The sequence below is a fragment of the Osmerus eperlanus genome, chromosome 28 (genome assembly GCF_963692335.1).
Source record: "Osmerus eperlanus chromosome 28, fOsmEpe2.1, whole genome shotgun sequence".
NCBI lineage: Eukaryota > Metazoa > Chordata > Actinopteri > Osmeriformes > Osmeridae > Osmerus > Osmerus eperlanus.
Genome location: NC_085045.1, coordinates 1,149,236 through 1,173,455, shown reverse-complemented (window position 1 = coordinate 1,173,455; position 24,220 = coordinate 1,149,236). Strand labels below are relative to the sequence as shown.

At 52.2% G+C, this 24,220-nt stretch overlaps 2 protein-coding genes across 4 annotated transcripts in view; one reads left to right on the top strand and one right to left on the bottom strand.

Annotated features, from left to right (window-relative positions):
• Nucleotides 1–368, bottom strand: part of LOC134014874 (semaphorin-6A-like) — a 20,857-nt gene extending 20,489 nt beyond the window's left edge. Inside the window, exon 1 of the mRNA XM_062454052.1 lies at nucleotides 309–368. Within this exon, the coding sequence (XP_062310036.1) occupies nucleotides 309–368 (60 nt within the window). The remainder of the gene's footprint in view (nucleotides 1–308) is intronic.
• Nucleotides 369–3,822: 3,454 nt separating this feature from the next.
• Nucleotides 3,823–24,220, top strand: part of dmxl1 (Dmx-like 1) — a 33,009-nt gene continuing 12,611 nt past the window's right edge. For 2 of the 3 annotated variants that reach the window (XM_062454941.1, XM_062454939.1), the window contains exons 1-28: nucleotides 3,823–3,911; nucleotides 5,344–5,584; nucleotides 6,235–6,360; nucleotides 7,687–7,758; nucleotides 8,003–8,081; nucleotides 8,409–8,595; nucleotides 8,696–8,762; nucleotides 8,925–9,106; nucleotides 9,342–9,522; nucleotides 10,686–10,860; nucleotides 11,332–11,511; nucleotides 11,720–11,970; nucleotides 12,905–13,592; nucleotides 15,140–15,261; nucleotides 15,373–15,462; nucleotides 15,625–15,724; nucleotides 16,189–16,293; nucleotides 16,842–17,039; nucleotides 17,736–18,958; nucleotides 19,063–19,321; nucleotides 19,534–19,857; nucleotides 20,256–20,366; nucleotides 20,557–20,726; nucleotides 21,295–21,392; nucleotides 21,906–22,071; nucleotides 22,296–22,424; nucleotides 22,579–22,684; nucleotides 22,899–23,944. In XM_062454941.1, coding sequence (XP_062310925.1) covers nucleotides 5,498–5,584; nucleotides 6,235–6,360; nucleotides 7,687–7,758; nucleotides 8,003–8,081; nucleotides 8,409–8,595; nucleotides 8,696–8,762; nucleotides 8,925–9,106; nucleotides 9,342–9,522; nucleotides 10,686–10,860; nucleotides 11,332–11,511; nucleotides 11,720–11,970; nucleotides 12,905–13,592; nucleotides 15,140–15,261; nucleotides 15,373–15,462; nucleotides 15,625–15,724; nucleotides 16,189–16,293; nucleotides 16,842–17,039; nucleotides 17,736–18,958; nucleotides 19,063–19,321; nucleotides 19,534–19,857; nucleotides 20,256–20,366; nucleotides 20,557–20,726; nucleotides 21,295–21,392; nucleotides 21,906–22,071; nucleotides 22,296–22,424; nucleotides 22,579–22,684; nucleotides 22,899–23,944 — 6,522 coding nt within the window. In that variant the 5' untranslated portion in view covers nucleotides 3,823–3,911; nucleotides 5,344–5,497. The remainder of the gene's footprint in view (nucleotides 3,912–5,343; nucleotides 5,585–6,234; nucleotides 6,361–7,686; nucleotides 7,759–8,002; nucleotides 8,082–8,408; nucleotides 8,596–8,695; nucleotides 8,763–8,924; nucleotides 9,107–9,341; nucleotides 9,523–10,685; nucleotides 10,861–11,331; nucleotides 11,512–11,719; nucleotides 11,971–12,904; nucleotides 13,593–15,139; nucleotides 15,262–15,372; nucleotides 15,463–15,624; nucleotides 15,725–16,188; nucleotides 16,294–16,841; nucleotides 17,040–17,735; nucleotides 18,959–19,062; nucleotides 19,322–19,533; nucleotides 19,858–20,255; nucleotides 20,367–20,556; nucleotides 20,727–21,294; nucleotides 21,393–21,905; nucleotides 22,072–22,295; nucleotides 22,425–22,578; nucleotides 22,685–22,898; nucleotides 23,945–24,220) is intronic. The other variant, XM_062454940.1, reaches the window with a different exon arrangement.

The window sequence follows — 24,220 nt, the reverse complement described above, 5'->3', positions numbered from 1 at the left end:
ATTCACTGTCTGTTTCAGAGGCAGATAAATGCTGCCAAACAAAAAGTGAAAAAGGAAAAAGGAGAGGGGGGGGGGGGAGGACGAGATGGAGCGAAGAAAAACAAAAAAGACATTTGATGTACCTGAACACCAACTGAGACACTCCACATCCTCTCTGACTGTAAAGTAGCACAACACCAACCCACAGAGAGACAACAAACAAGATGAATAAAGTTGAAAACAAACCTTTTATCAGTTTCACCAATCATCAGTAATGTATTCAGAGGCATGTTGTTGCTGAAAGATTGAAGCAAATTAAATGAGGTTACCAGAGCACTGCTGTACTCCGGCTGCTTAGTCTGAAACACTTTGCCCATCTTAGAACCCATTAGCACGATTGGAAATTACCAGCTGTCAAATTCTCATCTTCCCTGAGCTGTGACCACACACACACACACAGAAGCCATGCGTTATTGCCTTACGATTCTGTCGTATGGCAATAAAATATTGATGAGGGTGTAACATGTATATTGTATGACCACTCGCCCCAGATTTCCATGGTGTGTTTTGACAACCATGGGTCTGGTCTGGTAGACAAAGATGTCTACTCTTGACTTGAAATGAGCAAGAGAGCGAAAGCGAGAGTGCATGTGTGTGTGTGTGCATGTGTGTGCATGTGTGTGTGTGTGTGTGACAGTGCGTGTAACTAGGAGCCCTGGTGGTGTCACCCCAGTCTCAATCGAACAGATGCAGAGATCAGACCCTGACAGCCACACAAAGAGCCAGGGAGAGACAGCGCTAAAGCAGGGCCCCAGCCCTTCTCTGCAAGCACCTCCTGCTTCTGTGTCTGTGTGTGTGTGTGTGTGTGTGTGCGTGCGCGTGCGCTTGTGTGTCTGTGTGTGTGTGTCTCTGCGTGTGTGTGTCTGCGTGTGTGTGTCTGTGTGTGTGTGTGGAAGGAAAGTTTGGCTGTCAGCATATCCCCAGCGTACGGCAGGTGATGGAGGGATAATGGTCAGAGGAGGAGGCTGCTTGACCCCTCTGTCTCCACACTGCTGCTGGGAAACCGGACAGGAAGTGGGTGTGTGGGATGTCCTGCGCGGAGACCTGTTCTTCCTCGTACAGGGATCGTTCCCACAGTCCTACAGCAACCTTTGCAGGATGCAGCACTTGAAGAGCACTGCTGCAGGAGCACTGCAGGGAGGAACACACACACACACACACACAAGCGTATGTATGAAAGACACACACACACGCACACACACACACCACCAGGTGACTCAACATGGTGCACAGCCGAGGATGCACTCTCTTTAGGATGAGAGAGAGACGAGATTGCAGCAGAAAGAGGAGATGGATTGTAAACACACACTCTTTGACGTGGAATGATAAAAGCAATGCCATCTTACAGGTCTTATCCCAAGCTTTCTGAGTGTTGAGTGAGCAACCGCCAATATGCCGCCTAGAACAGCCTCACACATACTGTAAATGCTAAAAGGTGCTTGGCATTAAAGTAGCTACGCTATACAACGCTAGGACAATTCAAACCAAATGAGATCGTCCACCATTTTATAACACCGTACTGACATAGGCCTACATACACAAACTGACTTGTTCTCCTTTCTACTAAAGTGTTTTTTAAATGTGTCTTTAAGTGTCATTATATGACGGTTCGCATGTCCTGTGATAGGCCACTCTGTGGAAATTCCCTTTTGGAAAAAATAATCTTTCCCCCCCTCCGGCATCAAAGGTTGGACACACCGCGGGGAATTAAGCACATGTTGGCATAGCCCTCCTACCTCTGATCTGGTAATTGCAGCTCACACAAGACATCAACATTATTACTCTTCAAGCCCAGTTAGAACAACACCACAAAAAAAAACACTTCAAAGAAGTTTCACATTTCAAGGAGAAGATAAAAGTCATGGATTATGCATTGAGGGCGAACCAACCTTCTGAAGCTATTGGGATAAATGTTATACAATATCATGACAGAAAACATTGATGTTTAACCAAAGTTAAGAAACAATTGTTAAACAAAAGTTGTTTTATTTTATATAGGCCTATTTTGCTGTGATACGATGTTACAGCTTAGACTTATCAAGGTAACCTAAGCATATTTTCAGGAACAGGAATGTTTCCTTGTCTTGTCTAAAAAGAATTATGTTTTCCGTTTTTGTTAGTAACTCAAAGCCATGCCTGAGCTAGGCTGTATAGAAGTTTCGTGTAACAATACTGCCCTCTAGGGATCAAATGTTTTGCATGCATGTTTAGGTCTATAGCCTCCACAGTGAGATACTAGACCTAAACAATGTCTTGATTCCATAATATTATTGTGTAGGGGTGACTCTGAATACATTTTTGAAACATTTTCAAGTTTTAACAGTCATTGTAGAAACGGCTATGCTTGCAATGCAACTCCTCAATCGGAGCAGAGTGTGTTTAAACATTTTTTTTTTTAAGTATTGTCCTGCTTTAGTCCAATTGTAGATTCTGACATTTACAAAGAGTTCTCAGGGAGCATAAAAATAGGACGTCTGTAATAAAATATTTCATTTCAAGCACAGAATTTTTATCCCTTGCTATTGCAGAGAGGGAGCACAGAAATAGTCTATGCTTGTAGATCCCTTCTCTCTGGACTCTTCCTAACAATGATCCAGATAACTACCTAATACTCGGTGCAGCCTCAGAGAATTCAGCTTCATCCTGAAAAACAAACCGTTATTATGATTATCTGACACACCCCACCAGGGGTTTAGCACGTGCTCTCCCATGTCATCGTCTGCATTCACAGGCTTATTCAAAGAGGAAAACAAAGAGATACTATCATGAGAAAGTGACATGTTTACACCAGGGAGAAGTGTGTGTGTGCAGTTGGGAGGGAGTTGCTTTATACGTGTGTGTGTGTGTGTGTGTGTGTGTGTGTGGTGGGGGGGGGGGGGTGAGTGTGCGTGTTGCTGTCAGTTCTAAAAAGCAATGTAATATTTAGTGTGACGCACGAAATGCATCATTAATAACGCTGTGACCTACTTCTGTTGAGCGCAGTCAACAGTTTCACCACCGACAAAGAAAAAAACATTCACTAAACCTTCTTAATGTCAATGACATTTCATCCTTTTTAATTATTCATTGGGCAGACAGTCGGTTTCAGTTATCTCCGTCACTTAATCGAGCTTGAAATACCCTCTATCCCCCACAATCTCATCCTTGTCAATGGATGTCAAATAATGTACTCCGTGATTTTTAAAAAGGTTGTTGACCAAATAATTCGCACACACACGCACGCACGCACTGCACGCACGCACTTGTTTTATGTTCGCATTCAGTATTCAAGGTCAATGCATGTTACAGGTAAATATTCTTTCAACCTTTCCCACACAGTGAAAGGAGAGGAGAGAAGAACTGAGAACAAAGAAGCCTAAAACAGTTGAGTAAAGCAGAGCAGAGTACAATAGAGTACAGTAAAGTAGCCTATATAGTAGAGTCCCCATCAAGTACTCATCAATGATGCAAACCTATTTCTGATAAAAAACCTAAATCCAAATTTCTTCAACCTTTCGAAACGGTATTTGTAATTTATTTGAAAACTTAAAAAAAATGTTTTTCAAACTTTCGAAACTTTTTTTGTCAAACACAACACAAAAATATATAGTTAAGTTTTGTATTTGTACTTTGTTACTTCCCATCTCTGTAACACAGTAGGCCTTTTCAAGTTTTGACAGGACAGCATATGTCATTCATGTAGGTTCATGCGGTACCTTGAGAAGGATCCATGTGGAGAATGTGCCGTCTCTGTCTTGGAAGTGCCTTCTCTCTCACAGATGTACTCGTTCGAAGAACTACAATGCCCAGAGTGCATCGTACCTAAATTGTCATCGTGACATACAAGAAAATGGGTTAACTTCTGATGGAGGTACCTTCTGTTTGCATCATTTGTGAGTAGGATACATTTTATTTTTCTTTGCTTTTTCTATCATCAGGAGCCCATGTCATAATTGGTGTCAAGAAAGTTATTGATGATGAGTCTAGAAATGGATTGCAACGGTAGCAAATGTTGAACAACCTTCAAGCTAGCGAGCACTAGTTAGCAACTGCTAACTACATTAAACTGGATGGTTCGCCAGCGACGTTTGGGTGCTGCAACATTGGGCTGTAGGTAAGATGTCAGTGTCTGTTTAATCGAGAAGATAAAGTTATATATTTAGCTATATTATGGCTATGACTTTGTCCTGTTCAATACTTTTTAAAATAATTGAATAGCATAGCTTGCTAGCTAACTGTCTATTACTGTACCTGTCAGTGGGTCTCTCACTCAGACACATTTCATTGGCTAGCTAGTGCTAGCTATAGGCTATGGCTAGCAAGGCTCGCTAGGGAAACGTTAGCTGCCATAATAGCTAAAGGCACTGTTAGGCAAGTTGGCTAACTATATTCCTGTTGGTGCTACAATAGTTGTTTTAGTTAGCTAGCAAACTGACAACTATCTAGTCACTAGTTATTTGACCAATTTCTAGCGACAGCAGTTCGCTAGTGTGCACGAGCTAGCTGGTACTGTACTGCTCTGGGGAGGAGATACGATCAGTATAACATTTATTGTGCAAACAAACACAGTTAGCGAATGTATGGTAAAATTAGCTACAATGAATTACTGATTCCCTCAGCTAGATGACCAAATGTGCTGTCTTTTTGTTTCCGAGTTGTGCTTAAGGAACATTGCTAAATATGTAGTTTCGTATGATCTTGCATCACGTGAAATGGCACACGTAACTGGTTCACTTCCCTCAGTTAAGCAGCCAGCTAGTCTAACTTTACCGGTATTTTAGGACTTGACCCACCACTGCCACCAAGCTGACATTCAGTAGCAAACTACTTTCAAAGTATGTTTTCCACATTCTCGTACTCCAGTGTATTGTGGATGCTTGTGTATGGCTAGACTAGCCTATTCATGAGCTTTTAGTTTGTTAACTACCTAGAGTCATTTAGTGTGTCATTCTGCTTGCCAGTCTACCGGTACTAGGTTTCCTTGTCAACAAGGAAGCTGGACGGGTACAGTAGGTTATGCTAATCACACGGAGTCATCCGGCACAGCTGTTGTTAGCTAGCTAATTTGGTTGTGAGATATAACGTTTTTTCAGACATCTTGTATAACGTGAACAACCTGTCATCCAACCATGTATTCATTCATTCAGTATTTTATCCAAAGCGACATACAGCATAGTGGGATTTGAACCTGTAACCTTGATCTGCACTCAAATGCTGTAACCACTGAGCTATACCCTCCCCTGGTAGTGATTTTAGTGAGAGATTGACTGTTCTGAACACTACTCATGTTGCGCTGAGGACTATTCATATCTGTGTTTCCCACAGGAGGCCTGCCTGCCTTTCTGCACTGACAGCGACATTGTTATGGATGGCATAATGACCACAACATTGCATCGGTTTCCCACAAATTTGACCCAAATCAATCCCACATTGTGAGGACAGAGAAGAAGAGGACAGGAGGGCTCTTTAAACAAGGACCATGAACCTTCACCAAGTCCTGACGGGGGCAGTCAACCCAGGGGACAATTGTTTCTCTGTGGGCAACATCAACAACCAGCCCTTCACGGTGAGATATCAGGCCTGGTCTTTATGCTGTCAAACTCCCGGGGCATATTACAGCCCTTATGGTCAGGGGCACTGCTAAGAATTACCCCCCCCCCTATTTCGCATCATGTCCGTTTTTTCATTCAACACAATTTGATTCCAAGCTTTTTGATAAGCCTTTACTGTGAAACCCCTGTTACTGCCCTCTGCTCACACAGAGGAGACACAGGGATACTGGACCCAAGGAGGTTCTCGCTCAGCCGATCGATCAGGAGACTATTTCTGTATGTTTGTCCTCTGGGCTGTGTAGACGAAGGGTACACCTGGGGTTATTTGTTTTCCTTCTCCTTTTTAAGAGTGACACCCAACTTAGTGTTACTGTCATCCGCAAGATCAAGTGCGTCGATTCACACCGTGGATGAGAGAGAGAGAGAGAGAGAGGGAGAGAGGGAGGGAGGGAGGGAGAATCTTAGTGGATATCTGAATGAGGATTTCTTATTAAATCTCTATTTTCCTCTCAGGTCTGTGGGCCTCTCTCTTCCAGACAGGACGCACACAGTAATGTGTTCACTGAGCCGACTGTTTGATCCAAAGCGACCAAAAACAGGGGGGGGGTTTGAACCTGTGTCCCAGGATGGTGTTTCCAAGCTAACGGTGTCTCCTGTGTTACAGGCCTATGCGTCTGGCTGTGACGTTGTGATTCTGGGCAGTGACTTTGAGAGGCTGCAGATTATTCCAGGGGCCAAACATGGCAACATCCAGGTGGGCTGTGTGGACTGCTCCCTGCAAGGAGGACAGGTAAGAGGGCACACCTGTGTGTGTGTGTGTGTGTGTGTGATGAGTGCTATATCTGCTGAAACAGGAAGCTGTTTGATAGACACCAAGCCAAAAACTAAAAACAAGCAGCTGACTGTCCAAGGAACCAGGAAAAAGACAGTCACAGTCTCGTGATAGCTGTATGCTGCAGTATATAGCCGTCCACTGTGACCGTGAGTCGCCATGGCAACAGGACGACCTTTGACCCCTCACCGGTGGGAACGGAACTTTCTTCATGGTCGAGTCGCGACGTCGGATCAGTTATTCTCACGGGGAAGAAAGGTTGCATCCGTTAGAGAACCCAACCTCAGGCCTAGCCTATGTCCTGGAATCCCTAACCCTCAGGCCTAGCCTATGTCCTGGAATCCCTAACCCTCAGGCCTAGCCTATGTCCTGGAATCCCTAACCCTCAGGCCTAGCCTATGTCCTGGAATCCCTAACCCTCAGGCCTAGCCTATGTCCTGGAATCCCTAACCCTCAGGCCTAGCCTATGTCCTGGAATCCCTAACCCTCAGGCCTAGCCTATGTCCTGGAATCCCTAACCCTCAGGCCTAGCCTATGTCCTGGAATCCCTAACCCTCAGGCCTAGCCTATGTCCTGGAATCCCTAACCCTCAGGCCTAGCCTATGTCCTGGAATCCCTAACCCTCAGGCCTAGCCTATGTCCTGGAATCCCTAACCCTCAGGCCTAGCCTATGTCCTGGAATCCCTAACCCTCAGGCCTAGCCTATGTCCTGGAATCCCTAACCCTCAGGCCTAGCCTATGTCCTGGCGTCCTTAACCCTCAGGCCTAGCCTATGTCCTGGCATCCCTAACCCCCATCACACAGTACTCTGTGGGGGTGCAGAAGCTGCTGCACATTCTGTAGGCTATGTGTCAGCCAGGAGGCACAAGGCAAGCATCGGACAGGGCTGTGAAGACCGCTTGCCTTAGACATTCCACCAGGCTGTGAGGTGACCCCAGGTCAGCCTATGTGTTCACTAGTTTGAATGAGATTAACCGATGTCTCCTGGAGTTCTGATGATGATGATGATGACTGGTCTGCTTGGTTAGGATTTTGTTACCATGGTCACAAGCCGTGGTTGTCGTGGTTTTGAAGATCAGTTACAGTTGGCACTGCATTTCTTGGGTGTGTGTATTTGTGTTTGGGTGTGTGTGTGTGTGTGTGTGTGTGTGTGTGTGTGTGGGAGTGTGCATTTGTATGTGTGTGGGAGTGTATGTATTTGTTTGTGTGTGTGGGAGTGTATGTATTTGTGTGTGTGGGAGAGATAATCGATGTTAAGACATCTGTTATCTGTGTTGTGGACAGATTGCGGCTTCCTATGGAAGTATAGTGTGTATATTCCAGCCTGTTCTGCTTCAGAGCGACAGAACATCTACGGTAAGCCTTGCTCATTCTAACTCAAACCTATGTTCTCTATACAATAATACCTTTAAACCTAAACAAACACATTACATACAATGATAAAAGCAGATGGAAGCAAATGATTCTGGAGTAATATTCCGTCCAACATCAGTCCATCTCTAGAGAAGCTGTCTCTCAGTCCTGGCTAGGTTAAATATGATGTTTCTTTGAACTGAAAGCCTTTATCCAGTGTGATCCTGTGGTTGTTTTCTGTCTGTAGAAACCGAGCTACCAGTGGCAGAGGAGGGAGCGTATTCTGCTGCAGTCTGCAGCCCGAAACCTGGCATGGCACCCTGCTGGTACTGTCCCGCTATGTGCAGGGTTAACCTGAGGGGGTGCTGTGGAGCTAAACAGTAGTCCCCTTCATAGCTAGAAACATTTCTACCTTAAGAAAAACTTTTTATAAATACCCGATCCATCAAGTCTTCTAATTGATAATGATTCTCTTGATAAACCTCCCTTTCTCCCTCTCTCTCTCATTCCCCTCTCTCTCTTTTCTCTTCTCTCTGTTTCTCCCTCTCTTCTCTCTTTCCCCCTCTCTCTATTCCCCCCCTCTCTCCCTCTCCCACGCCTCTCTCTCTCTTCCACTCCTCTCTCTCTTTCTCTCTGTCCATACTTGTGGCCAGGCACCCATCTCCTAACCGGGTCCACGAGTCTACAGCTGTGGTCCTGCAGGGATGACTCCGAGGAGGAGGAGGAGGAGGAGGAGGAGGATAGAGGACAGACAGGGCTGACCAGCGGAGATGAAGGCCAGAAGGCTGGGATGACCATCTCAGACTCCCATTCCTCCTGGAGGTGCATCTGGAACTGCAGGTATGCACCACACCACTAGAGGGAGTACTAACAGTTAAGAACTGTCCTTTTTAATGAGCTCCTGTGTCTCTCGCTGTTTCTGATTGGCTCGTGTCCTCAGGACCGCCTCTCCGGTCCACCTGATGAAGTTCTCTCCCGACGGCGAGTTCTTCGCCACCGCAGGCCAGGTGCGGCTGGTTTGAGTCTCGTTAAGATGCATGTGTGTATGGATGTGTTTGAGAGAGTGTGTGTGTGTGTGTGTTTACCTGCGGCAGACATCCCTGCCCCTCTCTCCTGAAGAGGAGAGGTAGCTAAACAAACAGCAGTATTAATCCAGTGTTGTTGTTTAGGATGATTGCCTGGTGAAGGTGTGGTACAGCACGTCTAAGTGGCAGGCTGGCGTCTCCAAGCTGTTCAGTCCTCCGGAGCCGGGATCCCACCACGGTGACCTGGACCTGTCCTTCGTGTACCTCGCTCACCCTCGCTCCGTCACCGGCCTGTCCTGGAGGAAGACCAGCAGATACATGCCCAGGTAGGACGGCCGCCGCCCAGCTTAGCGGTTAGAGCGCACCAGGTGTGTGACCACCTGGTAATAACGAGACATGGTACTGGGCTTTAAGGAGCAGTTCCTAAATGAATCTGCCCAGATGAAAACTAGTTTTAAGAACCAGTCAGAACTGGTTTCAAGGAAAAACTGTTGTGATGACCTCTGTACAGAGGTCAAGACCTGTAGGGCCAGGGTCGTGACCCTCCTCTGCTCTCCCCAGGGGGTCTGTGTGTAACGTGCTGCTCACCTGCTGCAAGGACAGCGTGTGTCGCCTGTGGGCGGAGACTCTGCTGCCCGGCGACAGCCTCCTCTCCGGGCACCATAGCGACCCGCTCCTCGCCACGGCGACCGGGAGGAAGGCGTCGTCCTCCGCCAGGACGCAAAACAAGAAATCCCAGGAGGTGAGACAGCCAATCAGTTTTCTGTTCCTTTATTTATATATTTATTCATTGTTATTAAGAGCCAGAGGAAATATGTAAAGCGTGTAGTTGAAAGTTCTTGATGTTCGTTTGATTTGACCCAAGAGTTGGCGCTTTGGGAAATCCTCTAATTGGTTTTGTCGTTCGGAAGAAGCGAAATCAAACGAACCTCAAGTGTGAGGAGCCTGATCCCTTTAACGATCAGGCTGAAAGAGAGATGAGAGAGAAGCACAGATAGGAGGAGGAGAGGAGAGAAGGCTTAGCAGAGTTAAAAAGAGAGTTAATTAGCTCCTTCGACAGGAAGCTGGGTTTTTCAGGCTTTGTAAGGCTTAGAAACATCACTGAGGAACATTGGCCTCATTTCTGTCATCTTCCACAACACTGGCAGAAGCACTGTTCCATGGTGCTTCCTGGAGATACTGTGTTTTAGTGCTCAGAGTAAACTCTGTTCTGGTCGTGAGATTTGAGAGGCGCAGTCCTGGCCCCAGCTTACATTGTGACTCCAGTTACACACACACAGACACACACAGACACACACACACACCCACACACTCACACACAGACACTCACACACAGAGACAGAGAGAAGCAGTACTCTGGGATTACAATATGGTCATTATTATTTGTGTTTATCCTCCCCTATTCTGGGGCTGTCGGAAATTTCTGAGCCGAGGGGAAGGTTATATCGCCGGGAAGAAGAAATGTAAATTCAGACAATTTGCCCAGGGGAAAGTCTGCTCTGTGTGTGGAATAATTCATTAAAACCCAGACTGTTGAGTCTCTGGAGCTGGGGCCAGGGTACATGCTGAGAGAACTGTCTCTCTTTCTGTGTCTCTCTCTCTCTTTGTCCCTCTCTCTCCCTGTGTCTCTCTCCCTGTGTCTCTCTCTCTCTCTCTCTCTCTCTCTCTCTCTCTCTCTCTCTCTCTCTCTCTCTCTCTCTCTCTCTCTCTCTCTCTCTCTCTCTCTCTCTCTCTCTCTCTCTCTCTCTCTCTCTCTCTGTGTCTCTCTCTCTGTCCTCAGGTGCTTGCTTGAACGACACACATGCTAACAACCAAGGTATTTCCAGATCACTACTGCAGTGTGCTGCTTCTAAACTAACGTCTGTACTCCTCCTTCCTCCCCCATGCTCCCCCCTCCCCCCCCAGCTAAACCTACAGGAGTCGTGGAGGGTGTCGGGGCTGAGGGGCGTGGCCCAGCCCTCTTTGACTGGCTGCCTCCCTCACCAGGCCGGCCGGCACCACGCCCACAAGACCACGGCCCCGCCCCACGCCAACGGCCTGTGCCACTTCCACATCGCGGCCAGCATCAACCCTGCTACAGGTCAGAGGTCACACACACACACAGCATCAACCCTGCTACAGGTCAGAGGTCACACACACACACAGCATCAACCCTGCTACAGGTCAGAGGTCACACACACAGCATCAACCCTGCTACAGGTCAGAGGTCACACACACACACAGCATCAACCCTGCTACAGGTCAGAGGTCACACACACAGCATCAACCCTGCTACAGGTCAGAGGTCACACACACACACAGCATCAACCCTGCTACAGGTCAGAGGTCACACACACACACAGCATCAACCCTGCTACAGGTCAGAGGTCACACACACACACAGCATCAACCCTGCTACAGGTCAGAGGTCACACACACAGCATCAACCCTGCTACAGGTCAGGGATCACACAGAATCAACCCATGAACGATCGGTCGGTTTAACTTAACGGCACAATTGATTCACGAGCGTGACTGTTCTTAGATTGGGTTGATTGCTTTTGATCTCCCAGACATCCCCCTGCTGCCCTCCATCTCCTCGCTGTGCGGTGCGGATGAGGAGGAGCCAGGAGGGCCGTTCACCGTCCACTGGCTGAACAACAAGGAGCTGCACCTCACCCTGGCCATGGAGGTGTTCCTGCAGCAGCTCAGAGGCAGCCTGGAAGGGCAGGCCTCCGACCACACACACAGGGGTAGGAGAGACGCACTCCTACACACACACACACACACACACACACACACACAGGGGTAGGAGAGACGCACTCCTACACACACACACCTCTACATCAGTGATCCTCTACATCAGTGATCCTCTACATCAGTGATCCTCTACATCAGTGATCCTCTACATCAGTGAATCGTCAACCTCCTCCCCTCCCACCATCCATTTATGCTTTGTAGAAGACGTCGACGCCAGTGAAGACGACCCTGGCAGAGGACCTCCCTCCGAGGAGGCCGGGGCTGGGGCCGGGGCCGGGGCGCCCCTGCAGCCACCTGCGCTAGCGGTGGAGCACCATGTGGAGGTGCTCCTGGATGAGTGGAGCCGAGCGGCGGACATGCTGTTCAGCATCCACCCCATGGACGGCTCTCTCCTGGTCTGGCACGTCGACTGGCTGGACGAGTTCCAGCCCGGAATGTTCCGGCAGGTCCAGGTGCGGTTGAAAACGGTTCTGTGGGTCTGTGGTTTCCTGTTGTGTGTTCGGATCTGTGTTGACGGATTTATGAAATTGCGTAGCGTCGAGTGTCCTGGGGAGTACAGGTAAGGTTGAAATCGGTTATGACTGGTTCTTGAAACTAGTTTTCATCTGGGCAGATTCATTAAATTACCTAACTGGGTCTATAGGTGTTTAGTTTCATTCTCAAGAGTTATTTAGTTTTCTTCTCAGAAAGTCATTTATCTTTCTCAAAATGAGGAGTATTTGTGTGTTCAATTATTCTCAGTTTGTTATCAATACATTTTTTATAGACCCCCCCCCCCCCCCATTTTCTACGTGATTTAGCCGTGAATAATTGCTTTGAAAACAAAGTGTTTCTCGTTCATAAACACAAGCCGTCATCTCTCCGCCGCGCTGATCCTCCCTGACAGAAACGGCTGTCTGATGCTCGTAGTAACGGCTCCTCTCTGACAGATGAAGTATTATCTGCTAATTAACTGTGACGTTATATGAAATTGAAAAATTCCCAGGTTGCGTTTATCTGCAGAGAGGCCATTAGAGCTGCTATGGGGCGTCAGGCAACTCTGCTGCCGCGTGCGAGGGCCTGTAGATCAGTGTCACCCCCCTTGATTAGCCATGCCTAGCTGCCTTCTGGAGATAAACTGGATCGTCAGAGAGGCCTGCTTGGGGTGTGTTTGATTAGCTTAACCCCGGACGAGGACGTCGATCATTGTCCCGAGAACTCATTTAAAGGCACCTGAAGTATTAGGTGTTGCATGTTAATGTAGAGCCATATACACATGGGTCTGACTACCAACTTAATGTCTTCCCCTCTCTCTCTCTCTCTCTCTCTCTCTCTCTCTATCTCTCTCTCTATCTCTCTCTCTATCTCTATCTCTCTCTCTATCTCTCTCTCTCTCCCCCCCCCCAGGTCTCCTTCGTGTCTCGTATCCCGGTGGCGTTCCCCACCGGCGACGCCAACTCCCTCAGCCGCAGCGTGGTGATGTACGCCTGCAACAAGAACGTGGACCTAGCCATCCAACATGGGCGCCGCCGCCCTGCCCGCAGCCTCCCCCGCTCCTCCTCCACCCTCATCAGCTACGGCGGGCAGGCCAAGGCCCCGCCCAGCGCCGGCTCTCGCCTCAGCATCTTCACCCCCAACGTCCTGATGATCTCCACCCACGCCGACGGCTCTCTCAACCAATGGGCCGTCAGCTTCGCCGAAGACTCCGCCTTCTCCACGGTGCTCAGCGTGTCGCACGTGTGGCGTTACTGCGGGCACCGCTTCCACCTCAACGACCTGGCCTGCCACCCTCTGCTGCCTCTGCTCCTCACCACCTCCCACCACAACGCCCTCCGCACGCCCGACACCGACGCCCTGCTGGCCGCCCCGGAGGAGGGCGGGCCCCCCAGGGGGGGCCGGCCCAGCAGGGCATCCCTGGGGGTGTCCAGGGACCCCAGCGCCATCTACAGCGAGCTGGTGCTGTGGAGGGTGGACCCCGTGGGGCCCCTGTCCTTCTCCGGGGGCGTGTCGGAGCTGGCCAGGATCAACTCTCTCCATGCCTCTGCCTTCAGCAACGTGGCCTGGCTGCCTGCCCTGGTGCCCAGCAGCTGTCTGGGTGGGTGCTGGCACACACACACTGAGCACACACACACACACTGAGCACACACACACACACTGAGCACACACACACACACTGAGACACATACACACACACTGAGCACACACACACACACTGAGCACACACACACTGAGCACACACACACACACACACTGAGCACACACACACACACACACACTGAGCACACACACACACACACAGAGACACACACACACACTGAGCCCACACACACACACAGAGACACACACACACACTGAGCCCACACACACACACACACTGAGCCCACACACACACATACATACACACACACACACTGAGCACACACACACACTGAGCACACATACACACACACACACAGAGAGACACACACACACACAGAGACACTCACACACGCTGAGCACACAGACACACACACACACAAATACCAGGTCTTGTATTCCCTGGGTTGTCGTATGTTCCTCGGCTCTGTTTGTAAATAAGCGTCTCCTTCTAATGAGAGCACAGCAGAGCTCCGACGAGCCTTACAGCTGCAGCACGTCTAATACAGCTGCAGCACGTCTAATACAGCTGCAGCACGTCTAATACAGCTGCAGCACGTCTAATACAGCTGCAGCACGTCTAATACAGCTGCAGCACGTCTAATACAGCTGCAGCACGTCTAATACAGCTGCAGCACGTCTAATACAGCTGCAGCACGTCTAATACAGCTGCAGCACGTCTAATACAGCTGCAGCACGTCTAATACAGCTGCAGCACGTCTAATACAGCTGCAGCACGTCTAATACAGCTGCAGCACGTCTAATACAGCTGCAGCACGTCTAATACAGCTGCAGCACGTCTAATACAGCTGCAGCACGTCTAATACAGCTGCAGCACGTCTAATACAGCTGCAGCACGTCTAATACAGCTGCAGCACGTCTAATACAGCTGCAGCACGTCTAATACAGCTGCAGCACGTCTAATACAGCTGCAGCACGTCTAATACAGCTGCAGCACGTCTAATACAGCTGCAGCACGTCTAATACAGCTGCAGCACGTCTAATACAGCTGCAGCACGTCTAATACAGCTGCAGCACGTCTAATACAGCTGCAGCACGTCTAATACAGCTGCAGCACGTCTAATACAGCTGCAGCACGTCTAATACAGCTGCAGCACGTCTAATACAGCTGCAGCACGTCTAATACAGCTGCAGCACGTCTAATACAGCTGCAGCACGTCTAATACAGCTGCAGCACGTCTAATACAGCTGCAGCACGTCTAATACAGCTGCAGCACGTCTAATACAGCTGCAGCACGTCTAATACAGCTGCAGCACGTCTAATACAGCTGCAGCACGTCTAATACAGCTGCAGCACGTCTAATACAGCTGCAGCACGTCTAATACAGCTGCAGCACGTCTAATACAGCTGCAGCACGTCTAATACAGCTGCAGCTGGAGGCACTGTTACCAGGAGGAGGGGGATGACGATGTGTTCAGGTCAAAGAGGGGGAGGGTGATGATGATGTTTGTGATGACGATGTTGCTGCTGCTGTTCCGCTGCAGGCATGTACTGCAGCTCCCCCAGCGCCTGCTTCGTGGCCAGCGACGGCCAGTCCCTGAGGCTGTACCAGGCGGTCATAGAGGCCAAGAAACTGTTGAGCGAGCTCTCCAACCCCGAGATCGCCGTACGTAAACAACACGGGCTTCCTGGTGGTGTGTCGGCCTGCATCTGGGGTCAAACGTCAGCCCCCCTCCCTCTGCTCCTCTGGGTCAACTGTCTGCCTCTCTGCTTTCAGAAATCCGTAGGGGAGGTGTTCAACATCATCAGCCAGCAGTCCACTGCCAAACCAGGCTGCATCATTGAGCTGGACACCATCACTGACTTTGTAAGATTTGACTGGAGTGATCTACATCACCAGTCACTCCAGACAGTGTTTCATTTGTTCTTCTTTGCTGGTGGAGGCGGCACTAAGTTTATCTTTTCTTACTGGCGTTGCTCCCATGCTTGTCTTCCTCTGTGGTGCTGACTGTGTGTGTGTGTTGTGCAGCAGGGGAAGGAGACCCAGCTGTTGCATGTGTTTGAGGAGGACCTGATCCTGGGCAGTGAGAGGCCCCAGGCCAGCCTCCAGCCTCCAGCCTCAGACTCTGGTAGGTCGTCTCTCCACAGCGAGCTGGTTCGAATCACCCCTGGAATCCAGCTATAGTTCAGATCAGATAAGTGCAATATGATCATGTGTGTGTGTCTGTTTCTCTGTGTGTGTGTCTCTTTCTGTGTGTGTGTGTCTGTCTCTCTCTCTCTCTCTCTCTCTCTCTCTCTCTCTCTCTCTCTCTCTCTCTCTGTCTGTGTGTGTGTCTCTCTCTCTCTCTCTCTCTCTCTCTCTCTCTCTCTCTCTCTCTCTCTCTCTCTCTCTCTCTCTCTCTCTCTCTCTGTCTGTCTGTCTGTGTGTGTGTCTCTCTCTCTCTCTCTCTGTCTGTGTGTGTGTCTCTCTCTCTCTGTCTGTGTGTGTGTGTCTCTCTCTCTCTCTCTCTCTCTCTGTGTGTGTGTATGTCTCTCTCTCTCTGTGTGTGTGTGTCTCTCTCTGTGTGTGTGTGTGTGTGTGTGTGTGTGGCAGTCTTCTGTGCCAGGTTCTTCCTGGTGGTGGTGGAGCTGACCCAGACAGGCAAGTCTCTCCTGCACATGTGGCACCTGCAGCTGGACGCTCTGCCTGTCACCATGGGTACGCACCAGCACTCAGATACACCCTGCCCCGTCACCATGGTTACGGACCAGAACCTGCACACGGTCCAAAAATACTTTCAAACGCAGTGAGGAAACTGTGCAACCCACAGTAACTGTAAACAATACAGTTAAAATAAATATAACACATGACTTATAAATTATAAGTATACTGGCAAGTGTGAATGAACTACAACACAAAAACGGATCAATACCTTTCAAAAGAATTAAGTTTCAACCATGCAACACTTTGAAGGGATTATTAGTGTACAAGCTACAACACATAAACAAAACTCTGTTTGTACCTGCTGTATCAACGACAAATCTAGCATGATGACTCCAGCATCTGTTCTAGTTGTACAATACATTCATTAGTGATACCAGCTGTACAGCAGTGATACTAGTGACCCCAGCTTTAGTGACCCCAGCTTTAGTGACCCCAGCTTTAGTGACCCCAGCTTTAGTGACCCCAGCTTTAGTGACCCCAGCTTTAGTGACCCCAGCTTTAGTGACCCCAGCTTTAGTGACCCCAGTGTGATGTTCCTCCAGAGGAGGCCCCTGCTCCGGGCTCGTCTCCCCAGAAGGGCTCGTTCAGCTTCAGCCCTCCTGCGGCGCGAGGGAGGCGGCCCTGCTGCACCTCCAACCTGCAGAGCGCCCGCCGCCTGTCCCTGTCCACCCAGCGCCTCTGCAGCCAGGACGTCAGCCTACCCCCGGGGATACAGGTCCTCACCGCCACGCCCTCTGCAGGTCTGCACTCACACACACACACCCAGAGCACACACACCCAGAGCACACACACAGGGGTGCAGGTCCTCACCGCCACGCCCTCTGCAGGTCTGCACTCACACACACACACCCAGAGCACACACACCCAGAGCACACACACAGGGGTGCAGGTCCTCACCGCCACGCCCTCTGCAGGTCTGCACTCACACACACACACCCAGAGCACACACACACCCAGAGCACACACACACACACACACCCAGAGCACACACACACCCAGAGCACACACACAGGGGTGCAGGTCCTCACCGCCACGCCCTCTGCAGGTCTGCACTCACACACACACACCCAGAGCACACACACAGGGGTGCAGGTCCTCACCGCCACGCCCTCTGCAGGTCTGCACTCACACACACACACCCAGAGCACACACACACACACACACACCCAGAGCACACACACACACACACCCAGAGCACACACACAGGGGTGCAGGTCCTCACCGCCACGCCCTCTGCAGGTCTGCACTCACACACACACACCCAGAGCACACACACCCAGAGCACACACACAGGGGTGCAGGTCCTCACCGCCACGCTCTCTGCAGGTCTGCACTCACACACACACACCCAGAGCACACACACACACATGTCAAGCCTAAATCCCCCCATGGTTGTTGAAGGCTCAGGTGATCACTCAGGTGATCTTGTGTTCCAGGTCACCTAAGTGCCTCCTCCCTCCAGCCAGCCGGCCGCGCCCCCTACCTCATCGCCACTTCCTGTTCCGACAACCAGGTACGCTTCTGGCGCTGCAGCGTCACGGGGGCGGAGCCTCTGGCCTCCCCGGACCTCACCTACCAATGGGAGGAATGGCCTCTGCTGGTGGAGGAAGGGCTGGCCAATAGCAGTGCGGTGAGCGTGTCGGGTCGACCAGTGGAGGTTAGCTGCTGTCACACGAGCCGGTTGGCCGTGGCGTACCGACACACCCCCTCCTCCCCTCCCCCGAGCACCTCGTCACCGTACGCCATCCTGAGCCACGCCCCTAACCCCAGCTCCAACCCTCACCTCTGTCTAAACCTCACCTCTGACCGCAGCCCCAGCCCCTACCCCAGCCCCAACTCCGACCTCAGCCGTAGCCTCAACCCCAGCCTCAGGGCGCCTCTGGTCCACGTGGAGATCTTCCAGTGCGAGTCCACGGGAGGTTCCCAGTGGGTTCTAGAACAGACTCTGACTCTGGAAGACTCTGACCACACTCCCTCCAACAACAACATCCTCATCAACAACACCATCCACGTCCCTCCAGACAGCCCCCCGGACCTGCCCCCCCCGGACCTGGCCCCCTCCTGCCAGGAGGGCCTCGGTGGGGGGCCCCTGGTCCACCTGGACTGGGTCTCCAGGGAGGACGGCTCCCACATCCTGACGGTGGGGGTGGGCTCCAGGCTCTACATGTACGGCCTGCTGTCTGGGAAGCCCCCAGAGCTGGGCCTGTCTGGGGCGGACAGGCCCAGCCACAGCCCTGCCCGGATGGTCCTGCTGCGCTCCGTGGAGCTGGTGTCGTCTGTGGAGGGCTCCCTCCCTGTGCCCGTGTGCCTGTCCTGGGTCCGGGACGGCATCCTGGTGGTGGGGATGGACTGTGAGATGCACGTGTATTCCCAGTGGCAGCCCCCCTCCAGGCCTCCACCCGCCCCAGACGCCAGGGGCAGCTCCTCGTCCATCCCCTCCACCCTCCAGCAGAGCCAGGAGGAGGGGCTGGCCCCGCCCAGGAGGGCGCTGACACGCTCCATGACCAGCCTGGCCCAGAAGCTGAGTGGGAAGAAGACAGCGTACGACCTGCCCGTGGAGATGGAGGACTGCGGGCTGTTTGAGGCAGCGCACCACCTCTCCCCCACTCTGCCCCAGTACCACCCAATCCAGCTGCTGGAACTCATGGACCTGGGCAAGGTAGGAACACACAATCACTAATCAGCTATCAACTCAAGAAGGCAAAGCAGCTAAATAAATCATAAAATGACGTGCATTTCATTGGATCCAACATGCTGTTGCAGGTGCACAGGGCGAAGGCCATCCTCTCTCACCTGGTGAAGTGCATCGCTGGGGAGATTGTTGCCCTTAGAGACAGCTCCACCAGTCAGGAGCGACGTCTCCGGTCCCGGGCAATCAGCGCCGGCGGCAGCACGGCTCGCGACTCCCGCTTCCTCAGCAAGGCCGAGAGCTCCGCCTCCGACTACACAGAGATCGACTCCATCCCCCCCTTGCCCCTCTACGCCCTGCTGGCGGCTGATCAGGAGACAAGCTCCAAGCCTGGTAGGTCTCTCCTCCTCTTCCTCCTCTTCCTCCTCCTCCTCCTCCAAGCCTGGTAGGTCTCCACCCCTACTCTCTCCCTATTCCCCCATCTCCCTCCCTACCCCCCTCGTCTCCCCTTTCCCCCTCCTCCCCACACAGCCTTCTCCTCCCCTCTTCAATCCCTTACCCCCATTGGATGAGAGTGTCTTCTCTGACTCCGCCCCCCTCCCCAGTAGACCAGCGGGGCAGTGTCAGCGGCGACAGCGGCCATGGCTCCAGCCAGACGGACGCCTACGACGAGCTCTTCCACGCGCCCCCCGGCGCCGACCTGGACCCCCTGGACGGCGAGGGCGAGGACGCGGGGTCGAAGGTCATCGACCTGTCCAGGTACAGCCCCGCCTTCTTCGGGCCGGAGCACGCCCAGGTGCTCTCCAGCCACCTGCTGCACTCCAGCCTGCCTGGACTCACTCGCATGGAGCAGATGTCCCTCATGGCCCTGGCCGACACCATCGCCTCCACCAGCACCGACCTGCGCGCCTGCCAGGCCAAGAGCAAAGGTCAGAGGAACGCAGGGAGATTACATTTAGTCATTTAGCTCTTATCCAGAGCGACTTACAGTAAGTACAGGGACATACCCCCCCGAGGCAAGTAGGGTGAAGTGCCTTGCCCAAGGACACAACGTCATTTTTGCATGGCCGGGAATCGAACTGGCAACCTTCTGATTACTAGCCCGCTTCCCTAATTGCTCAGCCACCTGACTCCCCGCTCAGCCACCTGACTCCCCAGATTAGGGTTCAGATTAGCATTAGATTAGAATAGGGTTTAGATTATAAAATTAGAACAGGTTTTTAGATTTACATTAAATAAGAACAGGGTTCGGATTAATATTCGATTAGAACAGGTTTTAAAATATGTGATTGAGATGTCAAACAAAAACATGTTGTGGCGTGCCCAGGTGGAGAGACGTTGGATGAGTGCGGTCTGAAGTTCCTGCTGGCTGTGAGGCTCCACACCTTCCTGCTCACCTCCCTGCCCCCTGCTCACCGCTCACCGCTGCTCCTCCAGGGTAGGCCCACAGACACTGTGTGTGTGTGCTCAGTGTGTGTGTGTGTGTGTTTCTGTGTCTTGTTAACTCACTCACTTACCATCCTCACTGCCTCTTTCTCTCTCTCCTTCCCCATTTCCCCTTTCTCCTCTTCTCTCCTCTCCCCCCTCCCCCCTCTCCTCTCCCCCCTCCCCCCTCCCTCCCCCCCCAGGCCTCTCCACCTGTCACTACGCGTGGGCGTTCCACTCGGAGGCGGAGGAGGAGCTGGTGGGCTTGCTGCCGGGGCTGCAGAGAGGGGACCCGTCCTGGGCGGAGCTCTGCTCAATGGGCCTGGGCTGGTGGCTCCGCAGCGGGGACAAGCTGCGGCGCTGCATCGAGAAGGTCAGGGGACGACGCTAGAGATGATGACATCTAGATAAGGGGAGTCAGGTGGCTGAGCGGTTAGGGAGTCGGGCTAGTAATCTGAAGGTTACCGGTTCGATTCCCGGCTCTGCCAAATGACGTTGTGTCCTTGGGCAAGGCACTTCACCCTACTTGCCTCGGGGGTAATGTCCCTGTACTTTACTATAAGTCGCTCTGGATAAGAGCGTCTGCTAAATGACTAAATGTAAATGTAAGATAAGATTTAGACATGTAGAGGTGTGTGTGTGTGTGTGTGTGTGTGTGTGTGTGTGTGTGGGTGGGTAGGTAGGTAGTACAGGGTTTAGATAACAACATGTTAGTGCAGGGTTTATATAACATGCAGTTAGAGTAGATGATCAGAGGTGATGTTTATGTATTGATGCACCTGACATAAGACAGAGCGAGGGAGGTGTCAACAGCAAGGAGAGAGTTAGCATCTCCTTGTCAAGTCTAAAAGTTAGTACTTTTCTGATCAATGCATGACCTACATAAGACATACCTGCGACTTCACACTGCTGTTTGTGTTGTTGTTGTCATGGTGCGTCAGGTTGCCAAGGTGTCTTTTCAAAGGAACAACGATCCTCTGGATGCAGCCGTCTTCTATCTGGCTATGAAGAAGAAGGCAGTGGTCTGGGGTCTGTACAGGTACGACTGCAAACGCACTCTGCCTCTCTGTCACACTGTACATCCTCCCCCCCTCTCCCTCTCCCTCTCTCTCTCTCTCTCTCTCTCTCTCTCTCTCTCTCTCTCTCTCTCTCTCTCTCTCTCTCTCTCTCTCTCTCTCTGTGTCTCTCTCTCTCTCTGTCTCTCTCTCTCTCCCTCTCTGTCTCTCTCTCTCTCCCTCTCTGTCTCTCTCTCTCTCCCTCTCTGTCTCTCTCTCTCCGTCTCTCTCTCTCCGTCTCTCTTTGTCTCTCTCTCCCTCTCTGTCCTCTCTTTCTCTTTCTCTCCCGCTTTCTATTCCTCTCTTTCCCTCATTCTTTCACACAAACATGCGCACGCTCACATCTACTCAAACTGTCTCACTCACTCATGCACACATGCTCTCGTTCTCACACACACACACACACACACACCTCTGCCCCCTGTAGACGAGCTGAGCTGCGCTCCTGTCACCTCCTAGCGCGTCTTGACGTCTCTCTTTGTTGTGCCTCCTCACAGGTCTCAGAACAACTCCAAGATGACAGCCTTCTTCAGCAACAACTTCAGCGAGGAGCGCTGGAGGAAGGCGGCGCTGAAGAACGCCTTCTCCCTCCTGGGAAAGCAGCGCTTCCAGCACGCTGCCGCCTTCTTCCTATTGGCTGGCTCCCTCAGGGACGCCGTGGAGGTGAGCTGACAGCTAGGAACAAGCAGGATAATTGCAGCATAGAGTTTGTGCAGGGTACATGAAGTATGTGCTTCTATAATGCAGGATATATGCAGTATATAGTTATACAATGCAGTACTGTGTATAGCTTATTGAGACTGGCCCACATAGAGGACACCTCTCCAGCCTATTGAGACTGGCCCACAGACAGGAAGCTGAGCGGTGCTGTTGCCGTGGTTCCCCAGGTGTGTGTGGAGAAGCTGCAGGACTTGCAGCTGGCTCTGGTCATCGCCAGGCTGTACGAGTCTGAGTTCGAGACGGCCTCCACGTACAAACGCATCCTCCACAGACACGTGCTGGGCCGCGACACGCAGGTAGGCCTCCACGCTGACCCCTGACAGGAAGCAGGGTCTTACTGCTGACAGGGTCACCCTCCCCCTGGATACGATGATACTTGATCAGTCAGAAGGGTGCAGAAGGGGCTAACAGCAGCTGTTTCTTCTCCCTGCTCCGTGTCGTGGGACCAAGATGGCTCCCCACCCAGACCCCTTCCTGCGCAGCATGGCCCTCTGGGTACTGGAGGACTACAGCCACGCCCTGGAAACCCTGCTGGAGCAGCCTGCCAGCAGCATGGGTACACACACACACACACAGGAACAGTACACACACACACACACACACACACAGGAACAGTACACACACACACACACACACACACACACACAGGAACAGTACACACACAGGAACAGTACACACACACACAGGAACAACACACACACAGGAACAGTACACCCACACTGTGGTTCTCTCTGGTTACTGTGTCAGTATAACGCTGTGTGTCCTTGCAGGTGTGTCGTCCATGTCTCCCTGCAACCCGGAGGTGTTTAACTTCTACACCTTCCTCCGCACCCACCCCCTGCTGCTCCGCCGCCACCTGGGCTCGTCTGAGCGCGCCCGCGGGGGCCTGACGGCGCAGGGCCGCCGGCTCGACTCCATCACCCTGCTGGAGAGGAAGCTGTTCTTCACGGCGGCCCACACACACCTGCAGGCGGGCTGCCCCATGCTGGCCCTGGAGGTGCTCTCCAAGATGCCCAAGGCCCACACCCGCTCCAGGGTGCTCCTCAGCCAGGACCACCCCGCCTCCGGAGCCTCGGAGCCGGGCGCGGGGTCAGGCGAGGGGGAGGCTTCGAGGAGGGAGCAGGCCTCGGAGCTGGATTGGTCCCAGCCGGTTGTGAACGGGACGGAGTCTCTGTCTGGCAGCTTGTCGGTCAGCCGGTCGGAATCGGTGCTGAGCTTTGACTGGAGCCAACCCTGCTTGGCCCCGACAGAACCCCTGGACCTGAAGTGGGATGATGATGAGGAGGAAGGGGGGGGCTGCGTCGAGGAACGAGGGGATGCTAATAACACCCCCGTCGTGCTCCAGGACTCCGTCTCCCCGTCGACGGAAACCTCCGTCACCCCCGACGATGACGATGCCGTCGTCGTGGCAGCGTCAGACGACATCTTGGCGGCCCAGCTGAAGTTCGGCGCCTGCCTGAAGATACTGACGGCGGAGCTGCGGACGCTGGCCAGCGGCTCGGAGCTGGACGGGGGCAAGCTGAGGCACCAGCTGTGCCTCTGGCTGGAGAGGGAGGTGGCAGCACTGAGGAGCGTCTGCAACTACACACCCTGCCTGGTCCTGGACCAGGACCAGGCCCTGGAGGGGGAGGGAGCCGGGGGAGACGAGAGGGGGGAGGCTGGGGAGGGCCGGGGCAGGACCCGGAGGCTGTGGCTCCAGAGGAACCAGCCCCTGCTGAGGATGTTCCTGAGCTACTGCAGTCTGCACGGCTCCCATGGGGGAGGGCTGGCCTCCGTACGCATGGAGCTTATCCTGCTGCTGCAGGAGTCCCAGCAGGTAACACACACACACACACCGCACACACACACACACAAGCACACACGCACACCACACGCACACCACACACCACGCACACGCACACCACACACACAAGCACACACGCACACACGCCACACACACACACCACACGCACCACACACCACACACACGCACACACACACGCACACACACACACCACACACACACACAGACACACGCACACACCACACACACACCACACACCACACACACACACAGACACACGCACACACACACACATACAGGATGACAGCT